At 46.6% G+C, this 16,574-nt stretch overlaps 1 protein-coding gene across 3 annotated transcripts in view; it reads left to right on the forward strand.

Annotated features, from left to right (window-relative positions):
• The window catches only part of PHKB (phosphorylase kinase regulatory subunit beta), a 327,566-nt gene that overhangs the window by 272,753 nt on the left and 38,239 nt on the right, over positions 1 to 16,574 (forward strand). For 2 of the 3 annotated variants that reach the window (XM_088458985.1, XM_088458983.1), the window contains 4 exons: positions 3,558 to 3,619; positions 5,054 to 5,213; positions 5,984 to 6,065; positions 7,839 to 7,896. In XM_088458985.1, coding sequence (XP_088315111.1) covers positions 3,558 to 3,619; positions 5,054 to 5,213; positions 5,984 to 6,065; positions 7,839 to 7,896 — 362 coding nt within the window. Of the gene's footprint in view, positions 1 to 3,557; positions 3,620 to 5,053; positions 5,214 to 5,983; positions 6,066 to 7,838; positions 7,897 to 12,258; positions 12,350 to 16,574 lie in introns of all 3 variants that reach the window. The other variant, XM_088458984.1, reaches the window with a different exon arrangement.

Consider the following 16,574-nt stretch of genomic DNA (forward strand, 5'->3'; position numbering starts at 1 on the left):
TGATACTCTGTTACTGTGAAATGCTTTTAGCGCTTTCCCTGTACGACGTTGCGCGCACTTTGCGGCACCTTACAATCGCAGGAAATTATATACCTCAAACCTATTCTGTCTGACAAGGAAGATAGAACCCCGACTTTTATAGTGTTTCCTTGCACATTATTTTCCTATAAATTGCCAGCATAGGGAGATTGGTTCTTCTACATATTCACATTTATCAGTATGAATATGGGCTGTCGCTGGCTTGTGTCCTGAGCTTATACAGAGCAATTCAGCAATGCCACAAACATGCAATGACACCGTAATAAATATATCTCATACGCTTCTTTAAAATGTGTATATTTTACTGGGTTTGTTTTATATTCTAAATGTGTTGTTCCACGAGAATGCAGATGATTACAAAATGGCTGCCTCTGCCGCGTGTACGCAAAACGTACTACGCCTGTGTTCTGTCTCTGCTAAGTGTGTTACCCGTAAATGTTACAGATCAACACGGAGATTGTACTGGGATAGAGCGGAACGTTCAGCATTCCTGCGTGAATAATTAACAAGTGTTGTAGAATTGTGTTTAATCTACTTTACACTTATTGTGGGTTCTAGGTCTTTTTACTTATTTATAGAACCTGGGCCCGAACTCTTCATTTTAAGTGACGGGTCTGTGGTGCCGGTTTCCTGAACACTCTGTCCTGGAGTAATGTCTGCAGACACAAATGTGTCCACATACATCTATCCTCCGTGCTCTACAAGTGGCGATACACATAAGCGCCGTGCGTCTTGGTAGCGTCTTTTCGTGCGAATTTCTCCTCTTAAAATGTCTCTTATTCACAAAGCGATGCGAATAGGACACACGAGCAGCTTCTGCTGGTTAAATGATATGCGGCATGAATATATTCTGCGTGCAACCGCGGCAGTATCTGCACGTGAAACGCTACGTTACCGTGTTTGCGGCTGTGACGCTATATAAGCTGCTTGTGTGTCCTATTCGCATCGCTAGGAGAATAAGAAACATAAGTGAAAAAGTTGCACGATAAGATGCTCTGCGCTACAGAGTTGCCGCCAAGGCGTGGCGCGACTAGTAGGGCTGCGGAGGCTAGATGTACGTGGACACATCTGTAAATAAGAGTCCGGGTCTTGGGGCGGAAGGAGGAGACCATTCCTTAGCATCTTACTGTATATAGCAGTTATTGACCAAAAGATCATATCGGTTCCAGAACGGTAACGCAAAAACAAAAAAGCTCATTAATACACATCGTAGTGCACGTTTTTAGCCAGCCAGGAAATATGGGAAATATGATCTATTCATGTCCCTCTCTCACAAAATCCCGCACCTGCAGCACTTTCCGGGACTTTCATACTTAGGAATATGGTCTGAGAGTGATCTTAATAATTAACCTAACTAGTCTCTGTGCCTCCCGCTATAATGCATTTCTCATGTAAATGTATGAAGCCGAATTTCCCAAAACGTTCAAAATTCAAGTTGAGGAAAAACGCAGCTGTACTCCTGTGCCCGCTCCGCAAAGGGATCTCTCACTCAGCACACAGCCCCCACCTGCATGCCCCACTTAAATTAATGATGGAGCTTAAAGAAAGTAGAGGGAACCATTAAAATAATTGAACATTTTTAAAACTCACTTTAGAAGCATCCAATTTTGTGATTTACCTCCGCGCACTCTGTAGTTCTGCCAATTAATCTGCTTCCAAAGTGCTTAATATTTCCAGCTCTGCAGCTCCATAAAGCTATGAGTGGGTGATGGGCCCCGGCTTACGTTTAGTACAGTAGATGAAATGTTATCTGATAGCTGTATAAATAACGTAGTTACTGCCAGCTCACAATAATATTTGCATGACATAATGGCCATTGCAAAGGTCTTTAAAATGACCAAATCTAAAACTGCAGTGACACAAGGAGAGGTGATGGTGGTGCACATATGCAATACTATACAGGGTAACATCCGGTGGGGTGTGTCCTGGGCAACAGGTAGAGTACATATTCTGTCCCGCGCCGCACCTCTCTTTATCTGCTGCTCTATCCTGCTCCGCCCCCTCTCTGTCCACTGCTCTATCCTGCTCCGCCCCCTCTCTGTCCACTGCTCTATCCTGCTCCGCCCCCTCTCTGTCCACTGCTCTATCCTGCTCCGCCCCTCTCTGTCCACTGCTCTATCCTGCTCCGCCCCCTCTCTGTCCCCTCAGTCCTCTGTTCTATCTCGCTCCGCACCTCTTCTCTGTCTGCTGCTCTATCACTGTCAAATGCTTTATCCCGCTTCGCCCCTTCACTGTTCACTGCTCTATCCTACTCCACCCTCTCTCTGTCCCTGCTCTATTCCACTCCGCACATACACAAATACACTGAAAAAGCCACATACACAAATACACTGCATAAGCCACATACACAAAAAATACATTGAAAAAAAAAAGATTCACATAATACAATCCAACTCCTCCATGTGTCACTCCAGCCCCTCCATGTGTCACTCCAGTCCACCTCATGTGTCACTTCAGCCCCCCATTTGTCACTCCAGCAGCCCCTCAGGTGCCACAACAGCAGCCCCTCCATGTGTCACTCCAGCAACCACCCATGTGTCACTCCAGCAGACCATCATGTGTCACAACAGCAGACCCTCATGTGCCACTCCAGCCCCCCCTCCTTCTCTCCGCTGGCCACTCCAGTCCAAGCACCTTCCCCCACACTCCCTCCCACTCCAGCCCCCTCACATGTCACAAATAAAATGAAAAAGAAAACAAAATTAAAAAAAGCCCACAGCTCTTACCCTGTTGTAACTGACACGTAGGTAGGCTCCGGCGTCTGCAACCGCGTCCTACTCATGGCTGCAGCTTCAGTCATAAGTTGCGCTCCGCCTCCTGTTTGCGGCGTGACATCACCACATCACCCATACAGGCCTCCGGAGCGGAGCAGACTGCTGCAACAAAGGACGATCCTTCTCTGAACAGCTGCACGCCTATCAGAGGAGACAGTCAGTGGAGTCGGCAGGGGACCCGCCTGTGGCTATAGAGCCACAGGTTGGCCACCGCTGCCCTAGTTGATGCCTGTGTGTTATAGACGTATGCTAGAATTCTGTCTGCACGATCACCTGTGATATCTCAGTTCCTAGTGCATTTATAGGCTGCATTCTCCTATACGATGCTCCAGCCCACAATATAGCTGCTTCACTGCAATTAGATAACTTCTGCTCTTGCAAGTGCACTTGTAATCTGTTGTTTTCCTTGTACAGTAATTGTTGCTGTATAAATACCGAAGCATTATAATTAGAATCCGTGTTACCTTGACTAAGCATCACAAAGGCTCCCATATCGTCTGGGTTTTATCAGAGGCCATGACCCACGCAATTGAACGCAATAAATCCGTGCGCTGTACTCATTCCATCAGTCCACTCTCCGTACGTCTTGTTTGTGTGACTGTTAGTTCCAGTATCTGATCAGAAACCAATTTAGCAAAGCTCTCTAAAGCCCAGCTTCTCAGCGTGGATAAAAAAAAAAGTCTGCGAGATCTGGATGTCATTCTCTAGTCTGCGGGTTTACAAGATATGTTTCTCGTCCTGCAGACTTTAATATCTGGAGCCATGGTCGAGCAGCTGGACTTCCTGAGACTCAATGAGACGGAAGAGTAAGTTCCTCTTCCCAATTGTGTCTATTTGTGAATATCGGCTTTAAGCACTTAGATTTCTGAGCTATAACAGCCACACTTGAGATGTCTTGGAAAATATAATTACACAGCTGGTAACTCCAAATACGGTCCTGAGCCAAAGAAATGTTGCTATCACTTTTAACTAACTGTCTAAGCTTACCCCAATTTAGCCCCTACTAACTTTTAATCTCATGGTAAAATAATTTCTATATTTTTTTTTTTTACATAAATTACTGTGACGGGCTCTAGGAAGCAGCCGGGTACACTAATTATATTTTTCCCTTAGCTTGTTTCTTCAGGCTGCTATTAATAATTTAGAATTCTGCATAGTGTTCTGTGATTACCATGACAACCACCGTCATACGTGATGCAGCGAGCAGAGAGACTTTGAAATTCCCCTCTGAGCTTCTGTTTTCACTTTGACGTCTTCTCATTCATCACCTTGAGTTGTCACATGGTATGCTAAGAGCTGTGAGTCTGGTAGCAATACTTTTTCTTCCCTCCAGAGAGATTTTGAAAAGAAGATAACAATTTGTAGGAAAACAGAAAAGCATCTAATGCATGCATAATCATCTTACTACTGTATGTTAAGTAAAAAGAACACATTCCATGTGTGATTGCTGCTTTCAGCCCATAACGTACAGTTACTTTTTCCCACCGATTGCCCCAATCACACTTAACCTTAGGTGAGGAGGGATATTGGAGCAAACATGCTTACGATTTTACTTGATAAGTTTTACCGTGTATTTATATTCGGTGTGTAGGTGAGTGAATGTCATTTTTAGCTGATCCTGCGAGGCCCTCTGCTGACCCAACCTCATCCTCAAACCCATTTGGCCGTCCGAGCTGTTGGAAGGGCCCCATGCATTGTGGTCGGCCAATGGCCTTTAACTCATGTTGTGTCGAGGGCCAATAAGACTATGGGAAGTGTATAATCCAGTCCAATCACGATTTGTCATAACTTTTACTTAATAGCATAAGGTTTTGTGGTTATCACAGACAGACATACCACTACCCATCAATCAGATCAGCTTTAATCAATCAAATAGATTGTCACACGCTGACACTACAATTATAATAATTACACCAAGTTATTAAAAAAGCATTTTGCCTCCTTGGCTTTTAATGAACAGGTCTCTTACTTTGTTGCTATGTGTATATAATCAAAACAGGCTGCTGAGGACATTATTAAATCCGCCATTATAGGTACAGTGGAATTTCATGAAATAACATAAATCCCCATGTTTATATTGTGCCGTTCCATCCTTGTCCCCTATGTGTGTAAAATGCATCTCATCACTGCTGCCCTCAACATGTCCTCTATGTCTCGTCAGATCTCTGTGTCCCCTGTTCAAGTCCATCCCGTCCCCCTTCATGTGTACTATGTGACTGTTCATCGTTTCTTCTGCTCAGAATCCCAGAGTTCAGAAGCTTCGAAGAGCTCGAAGTGCCGAAACATTCAAAAGTCAACAGACAGTCCAGTATCCCTATAGCCGACATGGAGAAGCAGCCGGAAATCACCATGGCAGACTGGAAGAACAGACCCACCTACGAGATTCTGCAGAAACTCAATGTAAGATCAAAGACTCCCCCTCCGAGCCCTGGGTCTTACACCGATAGAGAACAAGCAAAGCTGCAACGTTCTACAGTCTATTAATGTGTTTCCTTATTTGTACAGCTGGGGCCGGGCCATAATCTGGTGGGTGTTCTGCTAGCTCTGTGCCTTGACAATTCACAGTTCGCATGTATATGTTGCCTCTGGGTTAAGCTCGGATGTTTGCGCAGCATTTAATGTCCTGAGTCATTGAGAGCACACAGAATTCTAGCTCTGTGCTCAATCTGTGTCCTGATTTTCCTAATACCATCATCGCCCAGAGTGCGGCATTCATTGGTTGGCTCAGTAAAAGGTTCTGATAGTAAAACCATATGAAAATCAGAAACGAAATACCTGCTACAATGCCTCTCAGATGGAATAATCTGCATTGTTTTCCTGAACCCCCCCTAGTGACTATAGTACATTGCTGATTGTAACGCTCCGTAGAGCCTTCCTGCTACCTGGGATTTGCTTCTCATTAGACAGGAGCAGTGTCGTGGCTCCCAGGTGTCCGTGGCAGCTTCATGTTTGCACAGGACCGTCGCAGCCACTGCAAGGATATAGGAGCTGAGCTCATCGGCCCCTGTCTGTAACATTCTATAAATTACCGACTTACTTAAGAAGACTTTGCAAATGGAGCATAACTGCAGCAATGATTAGTGTGTAAAGTTCAGTTTTATCGTTTATGTTGTCGTATAACCATGGTCATGTGTGTGATCCTTTCATGGTCCCTGTCTGTCCCTTCCCAGGATTGCAGCTGCCTTGCGTCTCAGGCCATCTTACTCAGTGTCCTGCTGAAACGGGAAGGGCCCCATTTTATTACAAAGGAAGGTGAGTTCTTGCTTGCAGTACATCTAGCCTCACTATGGGTCTCCATTCTCACAAACACAATAAATTAGGGGGACAATGAGGGGTGCTGTCTCTCACCCCTTATTGCCATGTACTTGTCGTGTGGTCCCGGGGACCTGGAACAGAGATTAGGGCTCTGTACCATATAGGTGGCGAGAATGCACCAGTTGTGTGAGACATAAGAGCGGCAGTAATGTTGCTTTGGCAGAAGATGCCCGTCTCTTTAGCTGGAACCGCACATAGGGCCTGATTCAGAGCCGGACGCAATTAGCGCTCGCTCGTCCAGAAAATTGGGGTGGCTATTCAAATGAACCGTTCGCTCTTTGCGGTCTGTTCACACCTCTAGGTCTGAACGAGCGAACCAAACTTGCGGTCGTTTTTTGGAAAAATACGCCCCCTGGCCGCTCGCATCCTACGTCATGTCCGCTATTTATTAGATCAATCGAGTACATCGACCAGGGTATGAACTGCTCGCTATTCTTGGGGTTGGTTTTTGCTACCACAATCTTGCGAGCAGTTCTGACTGTAAAATAACCCAGTGACGTGGTCAATGACGCTGCTGTATTAATTATGCACACCCATAAAACACCCGTTTTGACCTTTAAGCACGTCTGCGTTCGGATCTCCACTCCCCATTTTCAAGCACCTTCCCCCGTTACCACCCACATACGCCTCCTCCTGTCACTCAAATTAGCAGGCATTCGCTATTTAGCGAGCACATGAATTTCGACCGCACAGACTGGTTCGCGCATGCGTATAACGATCCGTACGCATGCGCAGTTGGGCAAACATCACTCGGATCGAACGAGCGGCCGCTTATGAGCGGCTCTGAATCAGGCCCCTAATGCATTGCAGTATATTATCCTCCTGGAGTATAAGGGTTAAAGCTTCAATTACATGGATCAGAAAGCACCTGTTTCTGCCTGGGTGTTTATAATCTCGCATTACCAACATCAGAGCAATTAAACGCAGGAAAATATAAGATTCCTCTGAGCTCATTTAATTGTTAAGAGCAAAGTCTGGTTTGGCTAATTAAAAGGGGTTGAATATCTGAGTGTTTTGTTCTAATCTAGTCTATTCCTCTTCAGGGAGGACCAGAACTGGGGAACTGAAAGTTTAATAATGAGAAACATTTAGCATTAAAATAGCTGTAAGGCCCCATTGCTATTGTGGCGTGAATCTCTCCTCCACTTCGCTAATGGGATTAACCCCTTCACAACTAATTAGAGTGGTACATTCCATTTAGATGCTGGCGCAGGGCGAGATGTTGGCGCGGCGCCACGCCACCCCGACACCGCAATGTAGTATCAGCCACTTGGGTTCCAGATAAACCTGTGCTGTGGATGGCAACGTTTCTGTGGTATAGGAAGAATCGATCATTGGGTTTCTGTGGCAGGGGTAAACCTCGCTGGATAACCACCAGTTTAGGATAACCTAGGGGTACGGTGAGACATTGCACCATGGCCGCTGACGACGCAGATTATTCTGCCGGTGTAATGAAGCAGAACATTGCTTGTCCTGTTCCTCCCAGTGTTCTTTCAACTTTGTAATTTGAAAACGGTGCACGATTAATGTTCTAGTAGAGTCTGTGAGCTCAGCCCCAGAGGCTCCGAATAATTAAACATTGTCTGTCAGCGCGCTGTGCACTGGTCCCATTTATTCCCTATTACATGCGGCCCGTTACAGTCTCTCTGCCACCTGTGAGTAAGACCTTGCAATGTGTATTGTATCTGAGTGTCACTTTTTTTGCTGCAGGTACGGTGTCCGACTTCATGGAAAGGATTTATAGGAAGGCCGGCAGCAATAAGCTCTGGTAAGTACTCGCTGTATCTGCTGAAACCTGAACAGATTGAATTACTGTTATCACAGGGCGTGCAAGCTATCAGTAACTTTATTAGTGGTGAGGAGAATGTGTTATACATCACTACTACATACAAGTGAGATCCCCCGACATTTACCTAGTGTCTTGCTTAACCTGTACTGTGAGATTGCAGCTGTCGCTAGAACCCCCACTCCCGGTATAGTGCACATGGGCGCTGCCTACAAATGTAGAAATTGTTTCCATATGAGGAACGTTAATTGGCACCTAACTAATTGCTAGGCAATATAGGTTGTGAGCTCCACTAAGGCAGAAACTGGCGTGGGTGACTAAACACCGTCTGTAAAGCGCTTTGGAGGTGCCATATAGATAACGTTACTAAATACATATTCGTTTTATTAAACGTTTGCACCATCTATTAATATTTAACTGTCATCTACGAAGACCATGAATTGACATCACCTTACCCCAATAAGTGTCGCTGGGTTTTACTGACGTGTCCAACAAAAAAATTAACTGACTAGAATGAGATTCATCTTCAGTATTAGTTATTATATTGGCAATACATATATATGACAAATGCAAGACCAGTGTCCTCAATGTCAGCTCATTATTAGAATGTGTGCTGCTGAGAGGCTGGTCCTCTCCGTGGTGCTGAGAGGATGGCGCTCTCCATGGTGCTGAGAAGCTGGCCCTTTCCGTGGTGCTGAGAGGCTGGCCCTCTCCGTGGTGTTGATCAGGCTGGCCCTCTCCCTGGTGCTGATCAGGCTTGCCCTCTCCGTGGTGCTGAGAGGCTGGTCCTCTCCGTGGTGCTGAGAGGCTGGCCCTCTCCGTGGTGCTGATCAGGCTGGCCCTCTCCGTAGTGCTGATCAGGCTGGCGCTCTCCGTAGTGCTGAGAGGCTGGCGCTCTCCCCGGTGCTCTGAGGCTGGCGCTCTCCCCGGTGCTCTGAGGCTGGCGCTCTCTGCGCTGCTGTGAGGGTGATGCTTTCCAGGTTCCGAGTACCACATGCAGTTGAAATCACTGTCCATGCTACACAGTGGTTGGTCTTCATTATACAGAAACCGATTTAGACAGATATAGACTGACTGTGTGGTGCAGCATTACGTACATAGAGGCCTGGCAGTCTCTGTGCGGTGCAGCATTACATGCAGAGAGGCCGGCAGTCTCCGTGGGGTGCAGCGTTACATGCAGAGAGGCCGGCAGTCTCCGTGCGGTGCAGCGTTACATGCAGAGAGGCCGGCAGTCTCCGTGCGGTGCAGCGTTACATGCAGAGAGGCCGGCAGTCTCCGTGCGGTGCAGCGTTACTTGCAGAGAGGCCGGCAGTCTCCGTGCGGTGCAGCGTTACATGCAGAGAGGCCGGCAGTCTCCGTGCGGTGCAGCGTTACATGCAGAGAGGCCGGCAGTCTCGGTGCGGTGCAGTGTTACATGCAGAGAGGCCGGCAGTCTCTGTGCGGTGCAGCATTACATGCAGAGAGGCCGGCAGTCTCTGTGCGGTGCAGCGTTACATGCAGAGAGGCCGGCAGTCTCTGTGCGGTGCAGTGTTACATGCAGAGAGGCCGGCAGTCTCTGTGCGGTGCAGCGTTACATGCAGAGAGGCCGGCAATCTCTGTGCGGTGCAGCGTTACGCGCAGAGAGGCCGGCAGTCTCTGTGCGGTGCAGCGTTACGCGCAGAGAGGCCGGCAGTCTCTGTGCGGAGCAGCGTTACACTCAGAGAGGCCGGCAGTCTCTGTGCGGTGCAGCGTTACGCGCAGAGAGGCCGGCAGTCTCTGTGCGGAGCAGCGTTACACTCAGAGAGGCCGGCAGTCTCTGTGCGGAGCAGCGTTACTAGCAGAGAGGCCGGCAGGCTCTGTGCGGAACAGCGTTACATGCAGAGAGGCCGGCAGTGTCTTCCTGGAGCCTCATATGGAAATGTTGACTGATTGCCAGTAACAGATAACACTTCCTCCGCTGACCAGTGCTGTCTCAGCGGCGCAGACATGAATCACAGGTCACATTGTATGAGCAGAGGACTCAGTGTAAATCTAGACCCTGTATACACCAGGGAGCAGGATGTGAGTCTCCAGTCTCACCTACCTACACTACAGCGCTATCTGTAAACTGAGGAATTACCCAGATCAGCGATGCTGAATGTTTTTTGTAGCAGAGACCCCTAATGTCATCTTCTATTGTTCTAGTACCCTTAAATTTCAGTGCTGTCATTGTTCTGCAGCCCCCTAAAATGTGCTGCTAATTGGGACCCCAGAAAACAATGCATACACCCCACTTGTTGCCTCATCCCATAGGAGACACATCTTGGCTCTAGGTGACTTAGATCAAACAGAAATGGGCAGTTCCCATCCCCTGCGCAGTGTCCGGGGTCTTTTTATCCTGCTAGAATGATGCTGAAACTGTCTCCTGTCACTGGGGCCACTGGCATTAGGCAGCGAATACAGCAGGAAACATAGGAAATAATAAACAACTAATACTTTAGACATTTCAAGAAAAAAATTGATGGCTATTTTATGTGGTTGTTACATCCTTCTGCACCGAGAATGGCGACTTACTGATTGCACGCACGTAGTTTGTGAGATAGATACAATCCGCAATACACAAGCAGGGACAGCGAGAGCCTTGTTACCAGGTTAATCTAAAGTCAATAATCAGATATGGTTACTACAAGGGTATTTGTTAGCTATACATTCAGATGAGCTTTATTTACTGGCCTGCACCTGCAGTGATGACTTCATTCCAGGGAAACTTATCACAGCAGATTAGAGCGAGTCCCTATAACCTGCAGCACCTCAGGCCCCTAGCTGGGGCTTAGCCAGAGTCCCCGGGGGTATCTCTGCATTGCCAATCTGTAAGTAACAGCTGGGACATGAGAAAACAGGCGCTTGCCTGGCCGGGATATTGCGTCCGATAGGTTATATCTGCCCCGGCGTATAGCGTCAGATAGGTTACAGATGTGTCCCCATACATCTATCCTCCATGTGCTACAAGTTACGTTAAGCATAACGCGCGAGCACTGTGTGACTCAGTAGCGCAGAACGTATTTTCGTGCGACTTTTCATGTGATTTATTCGCACAGTGATGTGAATAGGACGCACAAATGATATGCGGCGTGCCGACATTCTGCGTGCGACTGCCGGGAGCATCTGCATGCGAAATGCTACGTTTCAGTGTCATAGCCGCTGACACTGCAACGTAGCGTTTCGCAGGCAGATACAGCCGCAGTGGCATACAGAACATAGGCACGCCGCATATCATTTGTGCGTCCTATTCACATCACTGTGCGAATAAATCACATTTAAGGTAAAAGTCGCAGGGAAAGACGCTCCGCGCTAGTGAGTCACTGTATGGCGAGAAGAGCTGTTTAACACACAAGGAAGTAAAATGTATGTGGACACATCTGTATATCTGCCCCGGTGTATAGCGTCAGATAACTTATGTCTTCCCTGTATGTTCTCTGTTGGTGAAAACGGTGCAGTGTTCTTACAAACACTGGGCAGTGTTGACTATGGACCTCATTCAGAGCCGGACGCTATTTGCGCTCGCTCGTTCAGAAAAAGGGGGTGGCTATTCAAATTAACCGTTCGCTCTTTGCGGTCTGTTCACGCCTCTAGGTCTGAACGAGCAAACCAAACATGCGGTCGTTTTTTTGGAAAACTACGCCCCCTGGCCGCTCGCATCCTACGTCATGTCCACTATTTATTAGATTAATCGAGTACATCGACCAGCGTATGAACTGCTCGCTATTCTTGCGGTTGGTTTTTCCTACCGCAATCTTGCGAGCAGTTCTGGCTATAAAATAACCCAGTGACGTGGTCAATGACGCTGCTGTATTAATTAATTAATTATGCACACCCATAAAACGCCCGTTTTGACCTTTAAGCACGCCTGCGTTCAGATCTCCACTCCCCGTTTTCAAGCACCTTCCCCTTTTACCACCCACATACGCCTCCTCCTGTCACTCATATTAGCAGGCATTCGCTATTTAGCGAACAAACGATTTTCGGCCGCACTGACTGGTTCGCGCATGCGTATTACGATCCGTACGCATGCGCAGTTGTGCAAACATAGCTCGGAACGAACGAACGGCCACTTACGAGCGGCTCTGAATCAGGCCCTATGGCCTCTGAAGGGGAAATCCATGGTGAAGGGGCATCGAAAACACTGCTGAAGGATTTGATTGCCCCGAACTGTTCAGGCCTTGGAAAACCAGCCAGACTAAAGATTGCATATTACGTGGTTCTTCTCTACTGTACCTGAGGACATGGCTGAGATCGCTTTTGTGACAGACCCAGGAGGATAAGGGGCCGAGCTCTCTTGTACGTAAGCACCGAATCACGGTGACCCATCTCTATTGTCACACACAGGTTTGTGGTCCGTTACACGGCGGCCTTCTCCCAGAGGCTAGCCTCCTCCATAGCGCCACATATCACCACCATGCTGGTACATGGGAAACAGGTAAAAAGCCGCTTGCATTGTCGGCTTTTACTGGGGCAGCCATCGCTTTGCGCTTTGCACCAGCAGCACGCGTTTGGCTTAACGGGCGCATGAACTAACCACTTCCATTTCATAACGTGCTGGCCGCTCGGAGTGTTGCGCCACGATCTATAACATTTCTGCCATTTTTCTGTTTGGGAGACATCTGTTTCGTGATCGCATGCCTGTACGTTTTGGTTGCACGTAAAGATACATAATGCAGAGTTCATTCTAAAAAAAATATATATATATATTTTAACAAATTGTATTGAAAGTGCAAGGTCCGTGTGTGGAGTGGCGTAGCCTACACCGTGCCCAGGTCACTTATGAATCATCATTTGTGCTCGGTGGCGACGTTATTGTTGCATGGCGTTAATGACTCATGTAATATTTACCAGAGGGGAGAACTCGCTGCAGGTTTTACTCCTAGTGAAGACCTTGCTATGCTGTCTTGGCTGTCAGTCTATCTGGGGCGCCACGTACAGCTTTTCCGGCTTTAGTGCCAGCGGTCGCGGAGTCTTACAGGGAACATAACAAGAGGGGAAGAAGGTAGATTATTCCTGCACAGGATAGGGATTAGGCAGGGGCGGACTGGCCCACAGGTGTACAGGTGCACAATGATCTCCACAGTCTGAGGGCCCCACCCCTCCTCTAGGACTCAGTAACTTGGTGGATCAGAATCCTGGATGAACTTGGGTGCTTGGTTTGTTTCTATGGAAACTACACCAAGATTAGCCCTTCTGCTAATCATGACACACTCCTGTCCCCTCCTTTATAAAGGGGCTTTGTTCTTTGCATGTCCTATTTAATAGTTGGTGAACTGTGGTGGCTGGCCACACTACTTAAACTTGGGCCCCTATCACTGCCTGGTGGACCCTTCATGGCCCAGTCCGACGCTGGTATTAGATAAATATTATAGAGAATGTTCTTGCCTTCCACGCCCATCATCTGTTACCAAAGCCACTTTGTGGAAGGGATATCACCATGCACTACAGGACTATGGGGTCTATGTGCTAAGCCTTGGAGAGAGATAAAGTACCAACCATTCAGCTCCCATCATTTTTCAAACACAGCCTGTAAAATGTCAGTTAGGAGCTAATTGGTTGGTACTTTATCTTATCACTTTATTACTCTCCAAGAATTAGTACATAGACCCCTGTAAAACGGGTGGCCATAGAAAGACCCCTGGTGGATTTGTCCGTATGTTTGTTCTTGTAGGACTCCTACACACAGACGTACAGTATGGAGCTATTTTTATAGCCTGTGTGATCAAAATGGTCATAAAATCTAAAGTATCCATCATACACTGTGTCGAGGTCTTGTTAGAGCTGGGGTTCCCAAACGTGATCTTCAAGGCACCCTAACAGTCCAGGTTTTCAGGATATCCATGCTTGAGCACAAGGAGCTTAATTAGTACATCAGCCAGTTTGATTTAACCGTCGGTGCCAAAGCATGGATATCCTGAAACCCTGGACTGTTAGAGCGGAGTTTGGGAACCACTGGTGTGGGATATACCTTGCTTTAATGACCCACTTAATACTTGGTCGTGCTTTAAGCTTGCCCTGGTTGAATTCTTCACGTGGAGTTCCAGCTTCTAAGCTATGTGATGACCTCTCTGTACGGCCAATTTGCCATTTTCCAAATCCCCTGCCATACCGTCACCCCTGGCTATTAATGGCGGTTTTCTTTCCCGCGATACAGCATGAAAATATATTTTATTTTATCTAGTGGCGGACCATTACCCACCAACGCTGACAGGATTAAAAGCCCCCATTATCGGCTATTAGCAGGTCCCTAACATGTATATTAAACACAAGGCCCATAGTTCTGATTATCCTCATTACGAGGATTTGACACTTTCTCCAGCCGCAGTCAGGCAGCGGCATAGAGATCTGCAGCAAATTCAGCATAAAGGTAGCATCATATGTCCAATTAGATGTCAGTGTCTGGCTTAGAAGGGAGCTCAGTTCTGCTGACCCAGTGGACGGGAAAATGATGAGGTGGCTTTTTTTCATTTTGCGCTTCGTAGTTATGAAATTAGTTTTCATTAAGGCGATTCTTGAGTTCCTGTAGGTGGCTGAGGTTTTGCCGTGACGACTGTTAATTGCCCGAGTTCCGTGACACTGACTAATGATGAAAATCTGATTTAAATGCAGTCTGTGCACTCCGAACTACGTCAGACACAGTCATATAGTAGATAACCCGGGTTCCAAAAATCCAGAGAGCCGTATGTAATACATTGTGGTATTTTGCCCATATACTGTATAAGATCGTTTTATCTTTTATGCTTTTTATATTTTTCACAGTGCATTGTTTTTCTGTCTATTGAATTCATGTTATAATTAGTTCTCCTGCCCCTTCTCATCCAGTATCTCCCCTAAGCAGCTTCAGCATACTTTGCAGGGTCCTGTACTGAAGGAATCGGTATGATTTACCGCCGGACTTGTGTCCGGCGGTTGGAAGCCCGACATGGCTGAAAATCCCGATCTTCCCTAAGGTAAGTATTAGGGGTTCCTAACCTTCCCCCCAGTGCCTAACCCTAATCCCCCTCTAAGGGCCTAACCCTAACCCCCCCTTACCCTAGCCTAAACCTAACCACCCGGGGGGGTGCCTAACCCTGTCCCCCCCAGGAACCCTAAGGTTCCTGGGGGGGACTAGTCTGTATATTGGCTTAATTCATGCAACGGGAAGAGTCCATATTGGGTACCTTTTAGAACAGAGCTTAGTAACCTATTCATAGCCATTGTGGAACTACAGGTCCTAACATGGCCTGATAGACAGGATGAGACTGGCAGTTCAACCAGCCCTGTCTATTGTACTAGGTCCCACAACATGCAGTGGCTTTTAGTGACGTTATTCTGAAATGTTACTTATTATGTAACGCAATATACATACATATTTATATATATAAAAAGTATTATTGCTGAATTGAAGTGTTTGTTTCTTACATACATTGGAGGCGGCCATTTTGCGTGCAGCAGCCCGCTGGTTTGTTAGAAGCCAGTGACTTAACTGAGGAACTGCCTGACTAATATTCATGATGCCAGATTATTATTCATGAGGTACCGGTTCCCAGGCTACACAGTGGATGTACCCATCACTTCACACATAAGTTATTCCATTATCTTCGTGATGTTTAGTTTAAAGTAGGGATGTGCAGGCACGGATTAGTTCGGATTTTCCCGCCAAATTCAGATTTATTTATTTTTCCCGCCAAAAATCGGGTCTCAGAGGCAAAACGTCATCTTTCATGGACAAACATCATTTTTCATGGACTTTTGTCCAGAAATGATAATGTTTGTCCATGAAAGATGACGTTTTGCCTCTTTCTGAGACACGATTTTTGGCGGGAAAATCCGAACTAATCCGAGCCTGCACATCCCTAGTTTAAAGGTTATTTTAATTAGCTAAGCCAAACGTTAATTCCCCCATTTTTAATAATGCTCCATTGGGCCCTTGGAAATGTACGATGTGAAATGCCCCGAAAGGCTTTCACAATTGCACTCTTACATTGCTGCAAAAACCGTATCCTGCAATTTGAGACATTTTTGGGGTAAATATTAACATTTCTAAAATATATTTATTTTTCCCACAATCCATCACATAGCGGGCTTATCACGCCAGCACGTCCCAGTATGACCATGCCTCCGGTCATACTGCGCCTCTCGCTCCACGCACATTTCTGGATTGTTAATGAGTGTCAGCTCTGTAGCCAGTCACTGTACATTCATCCTGCAATATCCAGAAGCTCTCTGTACCTCAGGTACATCAGAAGGTTTTTCTGCAAATCTTAAGGTCACTCCGTGTTGCTTTTGACCTTCTGCTGTTTGTGTTACTTATTCTGCATGTTGAAAATTACCCGCAATTGATGGATATTTTTCATATTCGACACAAAACAAATAGACCGTCAATAGCAATTGGATACTTCTCCTAATATCTATGGGTATTTTAAGGCATCTCAACGTTGGCTGGCGCAGAACGTTTGATCTTTGTTGTTGGAATAACCATATAATAATATATTACAATAGAAAGGAGGGCTGTGTAGTCGGCAAGCCAAACTTTCTCCGTTTGCGACTGTGTTCACTTGTTTCACTAGGGGGGAGTAGGGACAAGTGATTTACTGTCATTTATGTCTTGGTGGTGAAACATGCTGAGTATCGAGTCCTATTTACCTGTATAGAATTGAAGGCAAAAAAATAATCTTGTG

This window comes from Taudactylus pleione, unplaced genomic scaffold (assembly GCF_031769625.1).
Source record: "Taudactylus pleione unplaced genomic scaffold, aTauple2 ptg000885l, whole genome shotgun sequence".
NCBI lineage: Eukaryota > Metazoa > Chordata > Amphibia > Anura > Myobatrachidae > Taudactylus > Taudactylus pleione.